General features: G+C 42.1%; 3 protein-coding genes across 5 annotated transcripts in view; 1 reads left to right on the top strand and 2 right to left on the bottom strand.

Annotated features, from left to right (window-relative positions):
- Window positions 1–7: 7 nt before the first annotated feature.
- Window positions 8–14,454, bottom strand: uros (uroporphyrinogen III synthase). Of its 3 annotated transcripts, XM_045700428.2 has the most exons (11): window positions 14,230–14,454; window positions 13,391–13,426; window positions 12,697–12,780; window positions 10,104–10,187; window positions 8,790–8,886; window positions 8,530–8,604; window positions 2,605–2,679; window positions 964–1,047; window positions 747–832; window positions 545–643; window positions 8–426 (listed from the first exon to the last, which is right to left on the bottom strand). In XM_045700428.2, the coding sequence occupies exons 3-11, from the start codon at window positions 12,757–12,759 to the stop codon at window positions 304–306; spliced, it is 786 nt and encodes a 261-aa protein (XP_045556384.1). In that variant the 5' UTR covers window positions 12,760–12,780; window positions 13,391–13,426; window positions 14,230–14,454; the 3' UTR covers window positions 8–303. The 3 variants fall into 3 exon arrangements, with proteins under 3 accessions (XP_045556384.1, XP_045556383.2, NP_001135006.1); XM_045700427.2 differs by lacking the exons at window positions 13,391–13,426; window positions 14,230–14,454 and adding an exon at window positions 12,925–13,256; NM_001141534.2 differs by lacking the exons at window positions 13,391–13,426; window positions 14,230–14,454 and adding an exon at window positions 12,925–12,936 and having other exon boundaries at window positions 9–426; window positions 545–660.
- LOC106593752 (protein BCCIP homolog) lies at window positions 13,770–19,621 on the top strand. The gene is made up of 6 exons (XM_045701163.2): window positions 13,770–13,955; window positions 14,337–14,492; window positions 14,730–14,822; window positions 15,641–15,828; window positions 16,817–16,985; window positions 19,059–19,621. The coding sequence occupies exons 1-6, from the start codon at window positions 13,815–13,817 to the stop codon at window positions 19,227–19,229; spliced, it is 918 nt and encodes a 305-aa protein (XP_045557119.2). The 5' UTR covers window positions 13,770–13,814; the 3' UTR covers window positions 19,230–19,621.
- The window catches only part of LOC106593079 (putative pre-mRNA-splicing factor ATP-dependent RNA helicase DHX32), a 25,849-nt gene continuing 22,435 nt past the window's right edge, over window positions 19,485–22,898 (bottom strand). The window contains exons 11-13 of the mRNA XM_045701162.2: window positions 21,721–21,911; window positions 21,124–21,314; window positions 19,485–20,184 (exon numbers count right to left, since the gene is read on the bottom strand). Of these exons, the coding sequence (XP_045557118.2) occupies window positions 19,992–20,184; window positions 21,124–21,314; window positions 21,721–21,911 (575 nt within the window). The 3' untranslated portion in view covers window positions 19,485–19,991. The remainder of the gene's footprint in view (window positions 20,185–21,123; window positions 21,315–21,720; window positions 21,912–22,898) is intronic.

The raw sequence follows: 22,898 nt of genomic DNA, 5'->3' as shown, positions 1-22,898 counted from the left end.
TATCAGCTCAGTGTATTCACAAGTTTATAAGAGCATGATTTGATACATTCAGTGTCAACAAATAGGCATAAAGCATTACAATATCTCTGTGGTGCACAACAAAACATGACAATATAATAAATATACAGATGGTTACCGGGATCAAAATATGGCATAAAAAGCCACAAATAATAGCAAATACTTCAGAGAGATAAAGCAATCCCAAAGAATGCAATATCACAATCCATTTCAGAGGCTGATTGAGAAAGTGATGGGGGACGGATCAAGTTTTCAGGTTGGTTTGTGGTCCGTCTCGTCAGTCTGTCACTGTAGAGCCTTTGCTATCCCTGTGGCTAGGTGCTCAGCTGTAGGTTTGTCCGCTGAGCAGCTAACCGATAGCCCCTCTGCTGTCATGGCATCTGCTGTGGTGGGTCCTATGGCTGCAAACTGGAAGACAAAACAACACAACATTAAGTTCCATTGTATTGGCAGTATAGCATCACAAGCTCAAAGAAGATATCCACAGTCACTTTAAAGTTACATCGAAAAACTAGAAACGTTTTACCTTTATCTGCTTAAGTTGTTCACCTGACAGTCTTCTCACAGTTTCCAAGCAGAACTTGACTCCCGATGGGCTGAAGAAAGCAATGCTGGCTGGAACACCCTGTGTGTGGACAGAGCCCAAACCATGATGATTAGTGTATAACTAGCGTATATATGGGATAGTGTTTTGAGGGGAAAGTCCCGCTTGTTGATGCTTCCTGTACCTGCTCTGTAAAATGGTTCTTCAGGTTCTTCTCCAGGTCTGGATGTTGAGCTGTCTGATAAACCATCAGTGTGTCTAGAGGAACTCCTAAAAAAAAACATCATGAAATGAATGTCACCTATGGTATTAGATACTACCTTATAAATAGTACAGTATTCATGGGTATTAAAAATATTAGTTAGAATGCATTTAAGTAAGTCGTAATAGAGGAAACTTACCGTTTTCCCTCAAAGCAGTAGGTAAAACTTCTCTTTTAATAGAACCACAGGGGAAGAAAAGTGGTAATATATTGGTGTCCTCTCCTATATCAAGCCAGAATGTAGGTATAGTTAGCCAGCTCAATATAATACAAAAATAAAACGCAACATGCAACAATTTCAAAGATTTTACTGAGTTACAGTTCATATAACGAAAACAGTTAATTGAAATTAATTAATTTATGGATTCCACATAACTGGGAATACAGATATGCATCTGTTTTTCGCAGATACCTTTAAAAAAAACAGTTAGTGGCGTGGATCAGAAAACCAGTCAGTATCTGGTGTGACCAACGTTTGCCTCATGCAGCGCGACACATCTCCTTCACATAGAGTTGATCAGGCTGTTGATTGTGGCCCTTGGAATGTTTTCCCACTCCTCTTCAATTGCTGCGCGAAGTTTCTGGATATTGGTGGGAACTGGAACACTCTGTCGTACACGCCGACCCAGAGCATCCCAAACATGCTCAATGGGTGTCATGTCTGGTGAGTATGCAGGCCATGGAAGAACTGGGACATTTTCAGCTTCCAGGAATTGTGTACAGACCCTTGCGACATGGGGCCATGCATTATCATGCTGAAACATGAGGTGATGTTGACTGATGAATGGCCCAACAATGGGCCTCAGTATCTCGTCACGGTATCTCTGTGCATTCAAATTTCCATCAATGAAATGCAATTGTGTTCGTTGTCCGTAGCTTATGCCTGCCCATACTATAACCCCACCGCCACCATGGGGCACTCTGTTCACAACGTTGACATCAGCAAACTGCTTGCTCACACAACGCTGTCTGCCATCTGCCCGATACAGTTGAAACCGTGTTTCATCCGTGAAGAGAACACTTCTCCAGCGTGCCAGTGGCCATCGAACGTGAGCATTTTCCCACTGAAGTCGGTTTCGACGCCAAACTGCAGTCAGGACAAGACCCTGGTGAGGACAACGAGTACGCAGATGAGCTTGTGAGGCCGGCTGGACGTACTGCCAAATTCTCTAAAACAACATTGGAGGCGGCTTATGGTAGAGAAATTAACATTCAATTATCTGGCAACAGCTCTGGTGGACATTCCTGCAGTCAGCATGCCAATTGCACGCTCCCTCAAAACTTGAGACATCTGTGGCATTGTGCTGTGTGACAAAACTGGGTTATCGTGGCAACGGAGAAATGTTCACTAACCAAATTTGAGAGAAATAAGCTTTTTGTGTGTATGGAAAATTTCTAGGATCTTTTATTTCAAGTCATGAAACGTGGGACCAACGCTTTGCATGTTGCGTTTATATTTTTGTTCAGTGTAGTTGCAGTCAAAACTGTTCGCTGCTCTGGCACCCCAATGGTGGAACAAGCTCCCTCACGACGCCAGGACAGCGGAGTCAATCACCACCTTCCGTAGACACCTGAAACCCCACCTCTTTAAGGAATACCTGGGATAGGATATAGTAATCCTTCTAAACCCCCCCCCCCCCGAAAAAAAAAAGATATAGATGTACTATTGTAAAGTGGTTGTTCCACTGGATATCATAAGGTGAATGCACCAATTTGTAAGTCGCTCTGGATAAGAGCGTCTACTAAATGACGTAAATGTAAATGTAAATAACTGTCATACGTTCAAGGATGAGGCGCGAGAGAACATCTGCAGTCCCAGTGTCCTCTCCCAGGGGGACCAGACCTAGGTTTTCCACTACGGAAGAAAAACAGACAACTGATTACTGAAATATAATACCAAAAAGAAACCTACTTTTCATCTAATGACATGAATACATGTAGTAGTTTATGATATTAATACATATAGTAGTTTATGATATTAATACATATAGTAGTTTATGATATTAATACATGTAGTAGTTTATGATATTAATACATGTAGTAGTTTATGATATTAATACATGTAGTAGTTTATGGCATTAATTCATGTAGTAGTTTATGACATTAATACATTAGTATTCATTATGATATTAATACATTAGTAGTTTATGATATTAATACATGTAGTAGTTTATGATATTAATACATGTAGTAGTTTATGACATTAATACATTAGTATTCATTATGATATTAATACATTAGTAGTTTATGACATTAATACATTAGTATTCATTATAATATTAATATATGTAGTAATTTATGACATTAATACATTAGTATTCATTATGATATGAATACATGTAGTAGTTTAGGGCATTAATACATGTAGTAGTTTATGATATTAATACATGTAGTAGTTTATGGCATTAATACATGTAGTAGTTTATGATATTAATACATTAGTATTCATTATGATATGAATACATGTAGTAGTTTATGGCATTAATACATGTAGTAGTTTATGATAGTAATACATGTAGTAGTTTATGACAGTAATACATGTAGTAGTTTATGACAGTAATACATATAGTAGTTTATGACATTAATACATATAGTAGTTTATGACATTAATACATGTAGTAGTTTATGACATTAATACATGTAGTAGTTTATGATAGTAATACATGTAGTTTATGACGTTAATACATGTAGTAGTTTATGACATTAATACATGTAGCAGTTTATGATAGTAATACATGTAGTTTATGACATTAATACATGTAGTAGTTTATGACAGTAATACATGTAGTTTATGACATTAATACATGTAGTAGTTTATGATAGTAATACATGTAGTTTATGACATTAATACATGTAGTAGTTTATGATATTAATACATGTAGTTTATGACATTAATACATGTAGTAGTTTATGATAGTAATACATATAGTAGTTTATGATAGTAATACATGTAGTAGTTTATGACAGTAATACATGTAGTAGTTTATGACAGTAATACATATAGTAGTTTATGACATTAATACATATAGTAGTTTATGACATTAATACATGTAGTAGTTTATGACATTAATACATGTAGTAGTTTATGATAGTAATACATGTAGTTTATGACGTTAATACATGTAGTAGTTTATGACATTAATACATGTAGCAGTTTATGATAGTAATACATGTAGTTTATGACATTAATACATGTAGTAGTTTATGACAGTAATACATGTAGTTTATGACATTAATACATGTAGTAGTTTATGATAGTAATACATGTAGTTTATGACATTAATACATGTAGTAGTTTATGATATTAATACATGTAGTTTATGACATTAATACATTAGTATTCATTATAATATTAATATATGTAGTAATTTATGACATTAATACATTAGTATTCATTATGATATGAATACATGTAGTAGTTTAGGGCATTAATACATGTAGTAGTTTATGATATTAATACATGTAGTAGTTTATGGCATTAATACATGTAGTAGTTTATGATATTAATACATTAGTATTCATTATGATATGAATACATGTAGTAGTTTATGGCATTAATACATGTAGCAGTTTATGATAGTAATACATGTAGTAGTTTATGACAGTAATACATGTAGTAGTTTATGACAGTAATACATATAGTAGTTTATGACATTAATACATATAGTAGTTTATGACATTAATACATGTAGTAGTTTATGACATTAATACATGTAGTAGTTTATGATAGTAATACATGTAGTTTATGACGTTAATACATGTAGTAGTTTATGACATTAATACATGTAGCAGTTTATGATAGTAATACATGTAGTTTATGACATTAATACATGTAGTAGTTTATGACAGTAATACATGTAGTTTATGACATTAATACATGTAGTAGTTTATGATAGTAATACATGTAGTTTATGACATTAATACATGTAGTAGTTTATGATATTAATACATGTAGTTTATGACATTAATACATGTAGTAGTTTATGATAGTAATACATATAGTAGTTTATGATAGTAATACATGTAGTAGTTTATGACAGTAATACATGTAGTAGTTTATGACAGTAATACATATAGTAGTTTATGACATTAATACATATAGTAGTTTATGACATTAATACATGTAGTAGTTTATGACATTAATACATGTAGTAGTTTATGATAGTAATACATGTAGTTTATGACATTAATACATGTAGTAGTTTATGACATTAATACATGTAGTAGTTTATGATAGTAATACATGTAGTTTATGACGTTAATACATGTAGTAGTTTATGACATTAATACATGTAGCAGTTTATGATAGTAATACATGTAGTTTATGACATTAATACATGTAGTAGTTTATGACAGTAATACATGTAGTTTATGACATTAATACATGTAGTAGTTTATGATAGTAATACATGTAGTTTATGACATTAATACATGTAGTAGTTTATGATATTAATACATGTAGTTTATGACATTAATACATGTAGTAGTTTATGATAGTAATACATATAGTAGTTTATGATAGTAATACATGTAGTTTATCACATTAATACATGTAGTCATTATTCTACACATGAATGAACACCCTAAACATTCTTAGAAAGTGTTTTGATGCAGATAACAGTTCAATACACTCAAACTTTAGCTGAAACGTTAACAGAACAACCCTGTAATTCCTTCCCAATAATCAGAGGTAAACGGAACAGTACAGATACCTAGAGAGTATTGCACCTGCCACCTGCCCTCTATAAAGACAAGGCAGCAAGATGTCAGTAAACTGTCACTTGTGGAAAAGTCATTTCCAGCTGACTGCAGGCTAGTGGTAACATGGTTGACACGTTACTGTGACATCCAGGTGCCTGCCACACATACTATATCTAGTTCCATCTCATTAAAGCCTCACTCTGTGATATTTACAGTTTTTTTAATTTTATTACACTCAGCTGCCAGTTTATTAGGTACACCATCCCGTTCACAAAAATGGTTCTCTCCTTACAGACAGTGAGTCACGTGGCCGTGGCTTGCTATAATAAAACAGGCAGACAGGCATCGATGCTTTCAGTTACTGTTCGATTGAACGTTAGAGTGGGGAAAAACAAGTTGCCTAAACGACTTTGAGCGTGTTATGGTCGTTGGTGCCAGACGCGCCGGTTCCCGTATCTCAGAAACGGCCGCCCTCCAGGGCATTTCACGCACAACAGTGACTAAGGGTTTACCGACAATGACGCAACAAACAAACAACATCCAGTCAGCGGCAGTCCTGTGGGTGAAAACAACTCGTTGATGAGAGTTCGGAAGAGAATGGAAAGAATGGTGCATGCTAACAGGTGGGCCTCAAACAGGCAAATAACGACGCATTTCAACAGTGGTGTGTGTGCAGAACGGCATCTCGGAACGTGCAACTCTCTGTCCTTGTCACAGACGGGCTATTGCAGCAGATGACTAGGGCTGTTGCAGTGACCTTATTACTGCCACACTGGCAGTCATGAACGCAGTAAATTTCCAACAGACCATCAGGTCCTAATGGCCTGGAACTCAGGGCTCTATTGTCCCTCCATCAGGTCCTAATGGCCTGGAACTCAGGGCTCTATTGTCCCTCCATCAGGTCCTAATGGCCTGGTACTCAGGGCTCTATTGTCCCTCCATCAGGTCCTAACTGCCTGGTACTCAGCAGTCTATTGTCCTCTAATCAGGTCCTAATGGCCTGGTACTCAGGGCTTTACTGTCCCTCCATCAGGTCCTAATGGCCTGGAACTCAGGGCTCTACTGTCCCTCCATCAGGTCCTAATGGTCTGGTACTCAGGGCTCTATTGTCCCTCCATCAGGTCCTAACTGCCTGGTACTCAGCACTCAGTTGGCCTATCTTACTTTTAAAACTCACCTCACTGTGATGATCAATTTGAAGACAGAAGTTCAACAGCAGTTTGAAACAGAGTAAAACATGATTGTTGTGGATGTTGTTTAAAAGCCTAACACAACGAAATGGACAGAGCTTTCTAAGGTGATAAATCATTCAAAACATCCATAAGCATATTAGAGCTTATGCATATAGGATTATGAATTTGTATTTGAATAGCCTAGTAATGGGGATTTTTAAAATATTTTCATAATTAATTGGGCGACACATTACATTTATAGCATTACAGAATATCCCACCGGTATTCGTTTCCATCTCCTCCTCTCTCTCCTGTACTCCTTTCTCGAGCACGCAGACGGGCTGTCAACGGTTTACTGAAATACTGGATGTTTTGTTGTGAAAATAAGTTACTGTCGATTTTCTCCGAACAGATTTTACTTGGTTTCCCAAAATTAATCAATGGGTAGCTGCAGGAACAAAGTTGGAGAGCCCGTGGCATACAGAGTTTGGGTGGAATATCACCTGTCGGGGCAGCGAGAGCATGCTCCTCAAACAGTGGTGGATACATGGAGGGAAATGAGGCTTCTTATATTTATTCCTCAGCTGCTCATAATGCTCCGCTATAAAACCCAAGTAGCCTACAAAACGGACCGGTGGGAAAGCGTGCGGCCTCCATTCGCTATTCAAGTGCATACAGATGACATGTCATTTTTCCCCTGTTCCTGCCCCTGTCCATTGATAATGGGCCATTATAAGTTAAAAAAAAACTGACATATTAGTAAAGACAAGATTCAATTGAGAATAGTATGATCACTTGAGAGAACAGCTGAGCAGCCTGAGGCAAGGAAAGCTTTTTCTTACTAGACAGACGACCACAGCCCTACTGACGACCACAGCCCTACCGACGACTACAGCCCTACCGACGACTACAGCCCTACCGACGACCACAACCCTACAGACGACCACAACCCTACAGACGACCACAGCCGACCACAGCCCTACAGACGACCACAACCCTACAGACGACCACAGCCGACCACAGCCCTACCGACGACCACAGCCCTACCGACGACCACAGCCCTACAGACGACCACAGCCCTACAGACGACCACAGCCCTACAGACGACCACAGCCCTACAGACGACCACAGCCCTACCGACGACCACACCACTACAGACGACCACACCACTACAGACAACCACAGACCTACAGACGACCACACCACTTCAGACCACCACACAACTACAGACCACCACACCACTACAGACGACCACACCGGGTTCTCCTCCTATCAGATACAAACAGGAAGAAGCAGCTCCAGTGGGCACTTCCATCACCAACACTGGACAAATGAAGAGTGGAACAAATTGCCTGGTTCAATGAATCACGGTTCCTGTTAGGTCATGCTGATGGCAGAGTCATGATTTGGTGTAAGTAGCGTGAGTCCATGGCCCCCATTCTGCCTGGTGTCAAAACGGTACAGGCTGGTGGCGGTGGTGTGATGGTGTGGGGAATGTTTTCCTGGCACACGTTAGGTCCCTTGATACCAATTGAGCAACGGTTCCACTCCCCAGAGAATTCAGGCTGTTCTGGATGCAAAGGGGTGTCCTATCAAGTACTTGATGGGTGTACCTAATAGACTGGCCACTGAGTTTACAGTATATATCCCAGGTATTTTTTTTTTTTATATAACTAGGCCTCCAAGTGATATATGACAAGATCCTCTCAGTGAAACAAAGGAGAGACATCACTTTAGAGACATGAAGGCGTTGTAAACTACAAAGAACTCCATGCTGAATAGAAGTGCTTAATTCCAGTAAGTTTACACAATGTTGGTGATCAATTACTCACCTAACGCTGCAGTAGCCTTCCCAACAACATAGATGGACTTGGCATTCCATTTGTCTTTTATGTCATTGTTCCACTCTATAATAGAAAACAGAAATTAAAACGAGTAGCTTACATACACTAACGAGTGTTGACTTTTGTCCATCTGAAAACGCACAAGACTAAGGCACAGGAGACCTATCCTTTCCTGACAATGACAATTTGTTGACGGGGAGGCATTTACAGTACATAGTTTATTAAAACTTCACATGACATCTACTCACGTTCCCTTCTTTCATCATCTTCAAGACACATTCTGACTGCCTCCACTGCCCTCGGGCTGGTAAAAATCAGGCCGCCATGTTGTTCTGGTTGAAACAGCTGCAGTAGTAGAGAGAACAGCTGTATAACGACTACTAAACATAAACCAAACAGTACAACGTTCAGTAACACTTTACTTGACACCCCAATTGTCATAACACGTTATGACGCTGTAATAACCATGTCATAACAGCTGACATTACTTGTCATAACATGGTCATAACACTGTCATGACCCATATATATATATATATACATACACACACACACCTGTTGTTAAATATATTGCGTTATTTTATGGCTGGTTATGACACCTACATCAGAGTGTCAAAACCCACATTTATTCAAATGTGTTTTTCCCTGCCAAGAAGTTTCCTTTCGTTTTGAAAGTTTGTTTCTTTGTTGTTGTTGTAATAATTAATTTCTTTACAGTCGTGTTTTTTTCCCCCAATCATATTTTAAATAACTTGCAGAAAATACACTATGACACTGTCACGAAGCATTATGACCATACTTCGTCACTTTACTTGGACTACGAAAATACACTTTATGACACTGTCACGAAGCATTATGTCCATCATAATCCTACAAGCCAATAAAGCCAGGTAGGCCTATCACGTACACGCTCTTACGTCAATCAGTCAAAAAGGCGTCTTGTCCTGCCCCTGAAATCTGCTCCTGCATTCATCCCAGTCATCAACAATAGAGCATTGTGGGGAGGTGCATGTCTGACGTCAATTTATGTGTGATTATAAAGATAATTTAATATAGTCAATTTCAGAAACTATTATATAACATAAACATACTGTTGACCAGTAGGCTATGGTGGAATGGAATGTTCTACCTTGTGTGGTAGGTTTAGTCAGTGTCCTAACCAGCCATAAAGTAACTACCTTGGTAGGTTTAGTCAGTGTCCTAACCAGCCATAAAGTAACTACCTTGGTAGGTTTAGTCAGTGTCATAACCAGCCATAAAGTAACTACCTTGGTAGGTTTAGTCAGTGTCCTAACCAGCCATAAAGTAACTACCTTGGTAGGTTTAGTCAGTGTCATAACCAGCCATAAAGTAACTACCTTGGTAGGTTTAGTCAGTGTCATAACCAGCCATAAAGTAACTACCTTGGTAGGTTTTAGGGGTTTTGACACTCTAATGTAGGTGTCATAACCAGTCATAAAGTAACTACCTTGGTAGTTATGACGCTTGGTGTCCCAGTAAAATGTTACCAAGCTTTCGATCTTAAAAAATCAACACTTTGATGTATATATAAATGGTATTCACCTTGTCTGACAAAGTGTTCAAGGACACAAATGTAAAAGACAGCACAGGAATTAAGGTTGCTTTGTGTCCACGGGATGCCAGCTCCTGTAAATACAAAGTTGAGAGTTCTGTAAATCAAATCAAATCGATTTCACTGTTACACAGTCACCCATTATACATTTAGGTTATTATGCCCGAGAAGCCGGTGTTTCGAGGTTATATTGTGACGGTGTTGTTATTGGCAAACCGTTCCAGTATACCCACCAAAACACCGGCTTTGAGGGCATTATCACTTTTATCCTTCCACAAGATATAGTCCTGACAGAAATCTAGGGTTGCTACCCAGGCCGGCTGGTCGTTCGTTCTATCGGTTCGGTTGCCAGAGACGCGACCCAGTCGTTCAGTCTTTTTGTTCTGTATCTATGGACGCGACCCAGTCGTTCAGTCTTTTTGTTCTGTATCTATGGACGCGACCCAGTCGTTCAGTCTTTTTGTTCTGTATCTATGGACGCGACCCAGTCGTTCAGTCTTTTTGTTCTGTATCTATGGACGCGACCCAGTCGTTCAGTCTTTTTGTTCTGTATCTATGGACGCGACTCAGTCGTTCAGTCTTTTTGTTCTGTATCTATGGACGCGACCCAGTCGTTCAGTCTTTTTGTTCTGTATCTATGGACGCGACCCAGTCGTTCAGTCTTTTTGTTCTGTATCTATGGACGCGACCCAGTCGTTCAGTCTTTTTGTTCTGTATCTATGGACGCGACCCAGTCGTTAAGTCTTTTTGTTCTGTTTCTATGGACGCGACCCAGTCGTTCAGTCTTTTTGTTCTGTATCTATGGACGCGACCCAGTCGTTCAGTCTTTTTGTTCTGTATCTATGGACGCGACCCAGTCGTTCAGTCTTTTTGTTCTGTATCTATGGACGCGACCCAGTCGTTCAGTCTTTTTGTTCTGTATCTATGGACGCGACCCAGTCGTTCAGTCTTTTTGTTCTGTATCTATGGACGCGACCCAGTCGTTCAGTCTTTTTGTTCTGTATCTATGGACGCGACCCAGTCGTTCAGTCTTTTTGTTCTGTATCTATGGACGCGACCCAGTCGTTCAGTCTTTTTGTTCTGTATCTATGGACGCGACCCAGTCGTTCAGTCTTTTTGTTCTGTATCTATGGACGCGACCCAGTCGTTCAGTCTTTTTGTTCTGTATCTATGGACGCGACCCAATCGTTCAGTCTTTTTGTTCTGTATCTATGGACGCGACCCAGCGTTCAGTCTTTTTGTTCTGTATCTATGGACGCGACCCAGTCGTTCAGTCTTTTTGTTCTGTATCTATGGACGTGAGTGACCCTGTCGTTCAGTCTTTTTGTTCTGTATCTATGGACGCGACCCAGTCGTTCAGTCTTTTTGTTCTGTATCTATGGACGCGACCCAGTCGTTCATTCTAAATGTCCATTGCCATACTGGCTGGCAACGTTCTTATCCCAGACAGATTAACAGCAAAGTAGCCGCATTTGCATTTGTTTAAGCTGTTTTCTAGTGACATTTATTTGTATACATCCATAACAATCAGGTAATGATCCACGATTTCACCTGGCATAGAAAATGTGCTCTCTCATCAGGACACTGTTGTTCAGAGGAGCTAGCCAACAACACAGCTAAACACAATCACTTCATACTGAAGCTGGAAAGACTGCAAACTAGCTGCATTTCGTTTAGTTTTACCTGTTTGTACAGTATATATCCATAAAAATTATGCCAGCTGATTCATGATTTAGACTGGCTGAGAAACGCTGCATGCGAATCTACCTACCTCATCCCCATATTGTTTTTGTTAAATTTTTTTGCTCTTTTGCACACCAGTATTTCTACTTGCACATCATCATCTGCACATCTATCACTCCAGTGTTAATGTGCTAAATTGTAATTACTATGGCCTATTTATTGCCTTACCTCCTCACACCATTTGCACACACTGTATATAGACTTTTTCTATTGCGTTATTGACTGTACGTTTGTTTATTCCATGTGTAACTCTGTGTTGTTGTTTGTGTCACACTGCTTTGCTTTATCTTGGCCAGGTCGCAGTTGTAAATGAGAACTTGTTCTCAAATGGCCTACCTGGCTATTTGAGAACAAGGTGAAATAAAATAAATAAATAAAATTGCCTGTCTGTTTCGTCCCGAATCCCAACAAGTTCATTACTATGGGACAGCTGGAGATTGAATTTTGAAACAATGTTGCAAATGTCAGAGAGACAGAGAACAAGGTTTATATAAAACATGTTGAAAACTAAATGTTAGTCTAAAAGAAATGTGAGATAATGTCCAGATGCATCTTATAGTGGAGATAAAGTTTATAAATTGCCTGGCTGGGCTGATGAGACAGTGGATTGCAGCAGTCAGATGGAACAGAGTAAATAGGCATTTTAAGTCATAGATTTAACCGGTTGGTAACTTGTGGAACAGACACTGGCGCTAAAATGCGTTTTTAACCGATCAGCATTCAGGATTAGAACCACCCGTTGTATAATGGATTATACCAGGTGTAGAGTATAATAGAATAGGATTGAATAGAACAGAATAGAATGCACATGTCAATACAAAATATGTGTCTCTACTGTACCTTGATGTAAGGATCTGGTCCAGAGCCTCCCTCTCTTGGTTCTTTCAGAAGCAGCACATGCATTTCGACAGATGACTCAGAGCCCTGTGGAATAAGACAAGGTATACAACGGAAATGTTACAGTCAGCAACGAGGTCAATGATGAAAATCGGGAACACATAAAAAAATAAAAAATCCACTCAATGCAGATTTACTCTATTTAGTAAGATTATAAACTGAATGACTGACCCTGTGTAGTAGCTTCAGAACAGAAGGTTGACGGGGGGGTGTAACCCATAGAGGGCTAACGTTACACCCAGCGCCTGGCATATGTCGCCTACTGATAACAACGCTGTTGAGCCATGAATCAACTGTTTTCATTGCTTGGGACCATTTATCATTTAGAGGCATGCGGTGTTATTCAGTCAGCTGTAGAGCTTAGGTATTTCATGCACCAGCGTACTGTACGTGTTATGTACTTGCAATGCTGTTATGTTATGCAACACAATTCAAATATGGAGCTGTCACTTCTTGTGAGCCAAGGCGACACATTTACTTGGCATCGTTGGCGCAACCATAAAACAATAACAACTGCACACACAATATCTTATCATGCTTTAACTATTGAGCTAACTAGTTTTCGTTTTCAAGTCAACAGAAAATCAACAGAAACCGTAGACAATCAACAAAAATTGGATGTACACAAACACTGTACCTCAAGCTCTCCCTCCAGCTGGCTTCATGGCTACTACTAAAAACGAGGAAATAGGGGACAACAAAATAGTCATGTTTTGTTAGGATAATAGTTGAGCAATAACAATGAATGTTATCACTACAATTACAATTAGAGAAAGTCATCGTTATTTTTTTTCTTCTGGAACAGTTCAGTAAACAATATTCTAACATATTTTAAATATAATTTATATACAATATATATCCCTTTTACATCAAAATGGTTTATTCCATTCTGCTGTCAGCGTGAGAAACGGGACGCCATTGCGGTTCTACACATGGACGTTCCAAGCATAGCGAAGCATGCAGCAATTGATCCAACATGGCCGCTACAGTGTCTCAGTACTCCAACTCCACTTTTAATCCCCCTCGTCCTTTCCCGTACGCGTGGTATCTGTTTTGGCAGCATGGCTTCTTCAGCTAAAAGACGAGCAGTTGGAATGGGAGAAAATCCCGTTGATAGTGAGGATAACAGCTCTGACGAGGGATTGGAAGACGACGGTGATTCAGGAGAGAATGAGAGCGGATCAGAAGAGGAGATTAATGAAGTACGATATATGTCTGTAGCGAACTGGCTACATTCCTGGCCTAGCAGGCTAGCTAGCAGTGGCTAACGTGTTTAGAGGGGTTAGCTAGCTAACTAGCTTTTCTAGCAAACAACTGTTGTTTATATCAAGCTAGTTAACAATGTTAAGTATGTTAGGGACATGCTGAACATAGCCAGTCGATAACTTCAGAGTATTTAACTAGCTAAATAGTAAAAATCATGGACATTTACACTTAAAACCTTAAGAGTAATTTAGACAAACAAACAATCGATACCTGTATTGACACTAAAACTGGCAGCATATTCGCCCTGAGTCCCCCTCCAGTCCAAAACATTGAATCGGGATTCGGGACTTGTATTAAAAACTTGTATTTGTTTCCAGGAGGTCATTGTAGACTTTGAGGCCCATACCATTACTCACAATGACTACAATGGGGTGAAGAAACTCCTACAACAGCTGTTTCTGAAGGCTCATGTCAATACATCCGAGTTGACCGATCTCCTCATCCAGCAGAATCATATCGGAAGCGTCATCAGGGTAAGAAACAAGACGTGGTGCATCTTTCACACACCAGACCATCAGTAAATATGCGACATATTAAACTCCCGAAATATGCTCTCTTCAAATCAAAATGTATTCCTGATCTACATGTTTAGCAGATGTAGCGAAATGCTTGTGTTTCTAGTTCCAGTTTTCCAACCCCACATCCAATGGAGAACAATTTTATGAGTTCAGTAGCATCATGTATGTATTTTGCATGTTTTGTGATGTCAGCAAGCAGAGGTGCCAGAGGACAGTGATGATGACGAGGATCCAGCTGATGAAGTGTTTGGTTTCATCAGCATGCTCAACCTCACTGAGAGAAAGGTAGGTACAGTCACATATATGTTATCTATTTGGGGTGGCAGGTAGCCTAGTGGTTAGAGGCGGGTAGCCTAGTGGTTAGAGGCGGGGAGCCTAGTGGTTAGAGGCGGGGAGCCTAGTGGTTAGAGGCGGGGAGCCTAGTGGTTAGAGGCGGGGAGCCTAGTGTTTAGAGGCGGGGAGCCTAGTGTTTAGAGGCGGGGAGCCTAGTGTTTAGAGGCGGGGAGCCTAGTGTTTAGAGGCGGGGAGCCTAGTGGTTAGAGGCGGGGAGCCTAGTGGTTAGAGGCGGGGAGCCTAGTGGTTAGAGGCGGGGAGCCTAGTGGTTAGAGGCGGGGAGCCTAGTGGTTAGAGGCGGGGAGCCTAGTGGTTAGAGGCGGGGAGCCTAGTGGTTAGAGGCGGGGAGCCTAGTGGTTAGAGGCGGGGAGCCTAGTGGTTAGAGGGATTGGACAAGTAACCGAAAGGTTTCTAGATCGAATCCCCGAGTTGACAAGGTACAAATCTGTCTAACTGCCCCTGAACAAGTCAGTTAACCCACTGTTCCCCGGTAGGCCGTCATTGTAAATAAGAATTTGTTCTTAACAGACTTGCCTAGCTAAATTTAAAAACATTTTTTTTTTTTAAGTTTGTCGTTCACTCTTCTCTGTCTGAATCTGATATTTTAAAAGTTCGACCTTGAGGAAAGATCTGTTTTCCATAGACTTCAATGTAGTAGCCTACTTCCTCTTCCTGCCTACTGCTCTAGCCTGCATTTTGAACAATCACGGCAGTCTGGTGAATAAGGTCTATGGTGCTATGTTAATAACTGTGTTATGATCCGTTCACAGGGTGTCCAGTGTGTGGAGGAGGTAAAGGATCTGATCCTGGGTCAATGTGAGAAGAGTTGTCCCCATAGTGTGACGGACGATCTGGAGAAGGTCCTCAACGACACCAGTAAGCCTGTAGGACTGCTGCTCAGCGAGAGGTTCATCAACGTGCCCCCACAGATTGCCCTGCCCCTTCACAAACAGCTACAGTGAGTCTCTAACTCTAACCCCCCACATATCATCCTGCCCCTCCAAACAGCGGAGTCAGTTACCTCCCCTTTCTCTCTGTTATCCCACCTGGGTCATGTTCATTAGGTCACAAAACCAAAGAAAACGTACTGAAACAGGGATGGACTACCTGGAGGTGTCCAATTAGAAACTATTTTTTTTGTTTGTTTGTTTTAGATTTAATAATGTTACAAAATTTTCTGTTGCATACCCTGCACACTGTGCTGTCAGCAAGACATGCTCTCAGATTACTGGACTGTCAGCAAGACATGCTATCAGATTACTGGGCTGTCAGCAAGACATGCTCTCAGATTACTGGGCTGTCAGCAAGACATGCTATCAGATTACTGGGCTGTCAGCAAGACATGCTCTCAGATTACTGGGCTGTCAGCAAGACATGCTCTCAGATTACTGGGCTGTCAGCAAGACATGCTCTCAGATTACTGGGCTGTCAGCAAGACATGCTCTCAGATTACTGGGCTGTCAGCAAGACATGCTCTCAGATTACTGGGCTGTCGCAAGACATGCTCTCAGATTACTGGGCTGTCAGCAAGACATGCTCTCAGATTACTGGGCTGTCGCAAGACATGCTCTCAGATTACTGGGCTGTCAGCAAGACATGCTCTCAGATTACTGCGCTGTCAGCAGACATGCTCTCAGATTACTCGACTGCCGCTCAGGCGATGTACCATTGTGTTCACTGTCAATAACCTGCTATGCATTATGGGTGTGCTACTGTAGATTAACCCTTTTAATCATGGTGATTTAATATGGACCTGCAATTATGTAACTGCTTGTCTCAGATATGGGTCACTTTGCACCGGATAAACAAATGCTAAAAATCATCGACATATTTTTTTGTTTGTTTGTACAAAAGTAATTCCATGTATGTATTATTGTCTATGGAAAGAAGACAAACTGTGTCAGTACACTACCATAAAAACATGACCACATCATTGAATGTTCCAGGGAGGAGATGGCAGAAGCCCAGAGCAGCAACAAGCCCAGTGGGAAGTGTCATTACTGTCTGATGATCTGCAAGACCTATAAGGATCCCTCCAAGACCATCCCTGCCAGAGGAGCGCCGCCTAAAGATGAGCTCACGTTCGTCAACGCAGAGGAGGAGTTCTTCTATGAGGTATGTTTCTGACTTTTTTAAATTAATTTTTTATTTAACTAGGCAAGTCAGTTAAGATCAAATTCTTATTTATAATGCCGGCCTACCGGGGAGCAGTGGGTTAACTGCCTTGTTCAGGGGCAGAACGACATTTTTACCTTGTCAGCTCTGGGATTTGATCCAGCAACCTTTCAGGTTACTGACCAACCCACTAGGCTACTTGCCGCCCCTCCACTCTAACCACTAGGCTACCCGCCTCCCCTCCACTCTAACCACTAGGCTACCCGCCTCCCCTCCACTCTAACCACTAGGCTACCCGCCGCCCCTCCACTCTAACCACTAGGCTACCCGCCGGCCCCCCCACTCTAACCACTAGGCTACCCGCCTCCCCTCCACTCTAACCACTAGGCTACCCGCCGCCCCTCCACTCTAACCACTAGGCTACCCGCCGCCCCTCCACTCTAACCACTAGGCTACCCGCCGCCCCTCCACTCTAACCACTAGGCTACCCGCCGCCCCTCCACTCTAACCACTAGGCTACCCGCCGCCCCTCCACTCTAACCACTAGGCTACCCGCCGCCCCTCCACTCTAACCACTAGGCTATCTGCCTCCCCTCCACTCTAACCACTAGGCTACCCGCCGGCCCCCCCACTCTAACCACTAGGCTACCCGCCTCCCCTCCACTCTAACCACTAGGCTACCCGCCTCCCCTCCACTCTAACCACTAGGCCACCTGCCGCCCCTCCACTCTAACCACTAGGCTACCCGCCGGCCCCCCCACTCTAACCACTAGGCTACCCGCCTCCCCTCCACTCTAACCACTAGGCTACCCGCCGCCCCTCCACTCTAACCACTAGGCTATCTGCCTCCCCTCCACTCTAACCACTTGGCTACCTAGGTGGCAGAACGGAGTACTCAGGTTGGGGTGTAGGGTTTGAGCAGAGCCTGAAGGAAGGGAGGTCAGTTCCTCTTGCTGCTCCGCAGGCCAGCACCATGGTCTTGTAGTGGATGGGAGCTTCCACTGTACGCTAGTGGAGTGTGTGTCTGTGTGGAGGAGCAGGGTGACATGGGAGAACTTGGGAAGGTTGAAAACCAGGTGGGTTACAGCGTTCTGGATAAGATGCAGGGGTTTGATGACACAAGCAGGGAGCCCAGCCAACAGAGAGTTTCACTAGTTCAGGAGGGAGAGGACAAGGTATTTTGTTTCCACCCCACCAGCTGCTTACCTCTACTTGGATCTTACAATCAGCTATTCAAGCAAAAGCTGGAACGTTCTCGTTTTCCCATCTTCCACAGCGGAGCACCACGAGACCTGGATATATCACTGTCAGGGTTGGGAGTCAATTCCATTTCAATTCAAATCAAAGTTTATTTGTCACGTGCGCCAAATACAACAACAGGTGTAGTAGACCTTACAGTAAAATGTTTACTTACAGGCTCTAGCCAATAGTGCAAAAAAGGTATTAGGTGAACAATAGGTAGGTAAAGAAATTAAAAGACAGGCTATAAAAGTAGAGAGGCTACATACAGACACCGGTTAGTCGGGCTGATTGAGGTAGTATGTAGATATGGTTAAAGTGACTATGCATATATGATGAACAGAGAGTAGCAGTAGAGAGGCTACATACAGACACCAGTTAGTCAGGCTGATTGAGGTAGTATGTAGATATGGTTAAAGTGACTATGCATATATGATGAACAGAGAGTAGCAGTAGAGAGGCTACATACAGACACCAGTTAGTCAGGCTGATTGAGGTAGTATGTAGATATGGTTAAAGTGACTATGCATATAAGATAAACAGAGAGTAGCAGCAGCGTAAAAGAGGGGTGGGGGGGGCACACAATGCAAATAGTCTGGGTAACCATTTGATTACCTGTTCAGGAGTCTTATGGCTTCAGAAATTAAAGCCAATTATCAAATGTCCCAAATGAAGAGAATTGGCGCATTTCAACCCCCAACCCTAGTCACTATTCATAACTTCCTCTAGTTATACTCGTTTTACGACTACTCAAGCTACACTTGGTGAGTTAAATGGCCCGTTTTTAATTGTCCTTTTCACTGCCTTAACCATTTGTCCATGTCTCCACTACAGCAAGCCACCATGAAGTTCCACTACTCAGTGCAGGAGGAGACGGACAGTGTTCTGAGTGGGCGGTGGTCCTTCGACGACGTCCCCATGAAGCCGCAGCGAACCGTGATGCTCATCCCAGCAGACAGGATGTCAGCCATCATGGACAAGCTCAAAGAATACCTGACCGTGTGACCAACCGTACTACGACACACACAGAATAAACTCTGGTAAACCACAGGACTGATGTCTTTTAAACAGCCCCTCGGGATTATTTTATTTTTTGCAAATGTAAAATTCAATACAAAACATCGAAAGGAAGGGACCACTGGAATCATTTTTGTTAAGCGGAGAATAATGTCGTAACGGTTCCCTTTAGCCCAGTGGTTTTTATCTAGCTGTTTTTAGAGAAATGTATAATTTGACAAAATAAATCACGTTAGACATTGGTCATAGTTCAAAGCACTGTATTTACAGATTCATGTAAACATAGTGATGTATTAACATTTCAGTACAAACAATTTCTTCCAAAATGAAGTTGTGCATTTTTCTGTTAAGGAATATCAGATGTTTTGAGTTCAAACTGATTTGACTCTCTGGATTCATTTATTGGGGTATATTCTGTTAGAATATAGGCTAATTATTTACTGTAATATCAAATTACCAAGGCAGTTACCACCTGACTGAATTAAAGAAATGAAGAATACTGTACAGCAAGTCAGTGATTGAATCCAGGGGTTTTATCAAACCTCTCGGTGACCCCCAGCCGACCCCTCCCGCCGATCCATATATTTGAACTCTTCCACAGCTCACACACCTGATTCGTCTAATCGCTGAGTCAATCGGGTGACAGTTCAGAGCTACAACAACATTGTGAAAAGTCTGGGGGTCCCCCTGAGAACCACTGTTCTAATTAGCTGTGAAGGTCAGCGCAGCGCTAAAACTCTCTACCAGGGGTCACTGTAGCACACATCTGTCATAAGACTGAGCCACTGTACTGCAGTCCTTATCTGCTTTACTGTTGATTGTCAGGGTCTGTTTCTTGTCTTTACGGCCAGATCCGTCCCGGTCCAGGATGTGCTGTAGTAGGTCTTTACTTTCACTAGGAGGCAGGTTGTAATAGAAATACTGTGGGGCCATCTGGATGAACCTACAGAGAGAATACAACACTAATATTATAGAGATACTGTGGGGCCGTCTGGATGAACCTACAGAGAGAATACAACACTAATATTATAGAGATACTGTGGGGCCGTCTGGATGAACCTACAGAGAGAATACAACACTAATATTATAGAGATACTGTGGGGCCGTCTGGATGAACCTACAGAGAGAATACAACACTAATATTATAGAGATACTGTGGGGCGGTCTGGATGAACCTACAGAGAGAATACAACACTAATATTATAGAGATACTGTGGGGCGGTCTGGATGAACCTACAGAGAGAATACAACACTAATATTATAGAGATACTGTGGGGCGGTCTGGATGAACCTACAGAGAGAATACAACACTAATATTATAGAGATACTGTGGGGCGGTCTGGATGAACCTACAGAGAGAATACAACACTAATATTATAGAGATACTGTGGGGCGGTCTGGATGAACCATTGGATGAGAAGATTAGAGGGGAGGGGCCTCGGCGGTCATTGGATGAGAAGGTTAGAGGGGAGGAGGGGCCTCGGGGGTCATTGGATGAGAAGGTTAGAGGGGAGGAGGGGCCTCGGGGGTCATTGGATGAGAAGGTTACAGGGGAGGGGCCTTGGGGGTCATTGGATGAGAAGGTTACAGGGGAGGGGCCTCGGATGAGAAGGTTAGAGGGGAGGGGCCTCGGGGGGTCATTGGATGAGAAGGTTAGAGGGGAGGGGCCTTGGGGGTCATTGGATGAGAAGGTTACAGGGGAGGGGCCTCGGATGAGAAGGTTAGAGGGGAGGGGCCTCGGGGGGTCATTGGATGAGAAGGTTAGAGGGGAGGGGCCTCTCACCTCATCCAATGCATTTTGAAAAAGAGCACATAAGAACGGACATGAGGAGTCAAGGGAAAATGCATTGAGAAAGAGCCTTGGTTTGGCCCATTGACTTACACTGCAGGGGAGATTTCAGAGACTATCCGGATACAGTTGTTTTCCGAGAGAGAATACTCATGGAACAGCACCCACTCTGGCAAACCCAATTGATGTGCCTTGGCCCCATAGCTGGAGGCAGGGTGGACCTGAGCCATGTGCCTGTTGGTCAACATGAAGTAGTTTCCTGAACCATCCACATCACGGGCAATCTAAAACAGGGATAAAGGAAGTTCATATTTGCCATTAAGCAAATTACTTCATGGAAAGTGACAGGACAGTGACTTCCATACAGGACACTGACTTCCATACAGGACGGTGAGTTACAGGACGGTGAGTTCATTCAGATGTTTAATGTGTATGTGATCCGTTCGGGAATTGAACCTCGGCGTTGCTAACGTAGCAGATTATGATCTGCCTCTTGCGCGGCCGAAAAAGCTAGCTTTCAGTGGCGTGACCCGCTTCAGGAGGGCGGTCACGTATGCGATCCCTTCGGGAATTGAACCTTGGTATTGCTAACCTCGGGTTTGGAAGTGGAACCGGGAGGAAACGGAACACGCTTAAGCGAGCAGTGGGACGTCCTCTACACTAGCACTATGGTCTCCATTGTCCACCGACCTGCATAAAGAACCCTGCCAGCAGAGCTCTCTTGATGTTGAGCGTGTTGGTCTTGGTTCCGAAGGACGTCTCTGAGATGGGCAGCTCTATTCTCTTCAGGATGTCAGTCAACTCTGACCTGATGGCGTCTGCTGTCTGAAGGGCACGGTGGTTTAGATGGTAGTCCTGGCACCACTTCTCTACGCTGAAGTCTGAGGGAATATTAGAATGACAGGAAGAAACATTCAGCTAGAAGTGAGGAGAAGAGAATAGAATCAAGTAGAATATAATTAAATGTATACATACATATACAGTTAGTCTGAAGTTTACATACACCTTAGCCAAATACATTTAAACTCAGTTTTTCACAATTTAATCCTAGTAAAAAAGTCCCTGTCTTAGGTCAGTTAGGATCACCACTTTATTTTAAGAATGTGAAATGACATAATAATAGTAGAGAGAATGATTTATTTCAGCTTTTATTTCTTTCATTACATTCCCAGTGGGTCAGAAGTTTACATACACTCAATTAGTATTTGGTAGCATTGCCTTTAAATTGTTTAACTTAAGTCAAATGTTTCAGGTAGCCTTCCACAACCTTCCCACAATAAGTTGGGTGAATTTTGGCCCATTCCTCCTGACAGAGCTGGTGTAACTGAGTCAGGTTTGTAGGCCTCCTTGCTCGCACGCACTTTTTCAGTTCTGCCCACAAATTTTCTATAGGATTGAGGTCAGGGCTTTGTGATGGCCACTCCAATACCTTGACTTTGCTGTCCTTAATCCATTTTGCCACAACTTTGGAAGTATGCTTGGGGTCATTGTCCATTTGGAAGACCCATTTGCGACCAAGCTTTAACTTCCTGACTGATGTCTTGAGATGTTGCTTCAATATATCCACATAATTTCCCTTTCTCATGATGCCATCTATTTTGTGAAGTGCACCAGTCCCTCCTGCATCAAAGCACCCCCACAACATGATGCTGCCACCCCATGCTTCATGGTTGGGAGGGTGTTCTTCAGCTTGCAAGCTTCCCCCTTTTTCTTCCAAACATAACGATTGTCATTATGGCCAAACAGTTCTATTTTTGTTTCATTAGACCAGAGGACATTTCTCCAAAAAGTACGATCTTTGTCCCCATGTGCAGTTGCAAACCGTAGCCTGGCTTTTTTATGGCGGTTTTGGAGCAGTGGCTTCTTCT

The sequence above is a fragment of the Salmo salar genome, chromosome 18, assembly GCF_965601325.2.
Source record: "Salmo salar chromosome 18, fSalSal1, whole genome shotgun sequence".
Taxonomy (NCBI): Eukaryota; Metazoa; Chordata; class Actinopteri; order Salmoniformes; family Salmonidae; genus Salmo; species Salmo salar.
Note: the sequence above shows the minus strand (reverse complement) of the source record. Positions and strands in the feature narration are given on the sequence as shown.

Coding starts and splice junctions, on each gene's coding strand:
- uros (XM_045700427.2), bottom strand. CDS start 13,086: ATGCCTCTAAATGATAAATGGTCCCAAGCAATGAAAACAGTTGATTCA. Junction 10,188..12,696: donor GACCAGATCCTTACATCAAG/GTACAGTAGAGA, acceptor TTGTATTTACAG/GAGCTGGCATCCCGTGGACA. Junction 8,887..10,103: donor TGAACACTTTGTCAGACAAG/GTGAATACCATT, acceptor CTACTACTGCAG/CTGTTTCAACCAGAACAACA.
- LOC106593752 (XM_045701163.2), top strand. CDS start 13,815: ATGGCTTCTTCAGCTAAAAGACGAGCAGTTGGAATGGGAGAAAATCCC. Junction 13,956..14,336: donor CAGAAGAGGAGATTAATGAA/GTACGATATATG, acceptor ATTTGTTTCCAG/GAGGTCATTGTAGACTTTGA. Junction 14,823..15,640: donor TCAACCTCACTGAGAGAAAG/GTAGGTACAGTC, acceptor ATCCGTTCACAG/GGTGTCCAGTGTGTGGAGGA.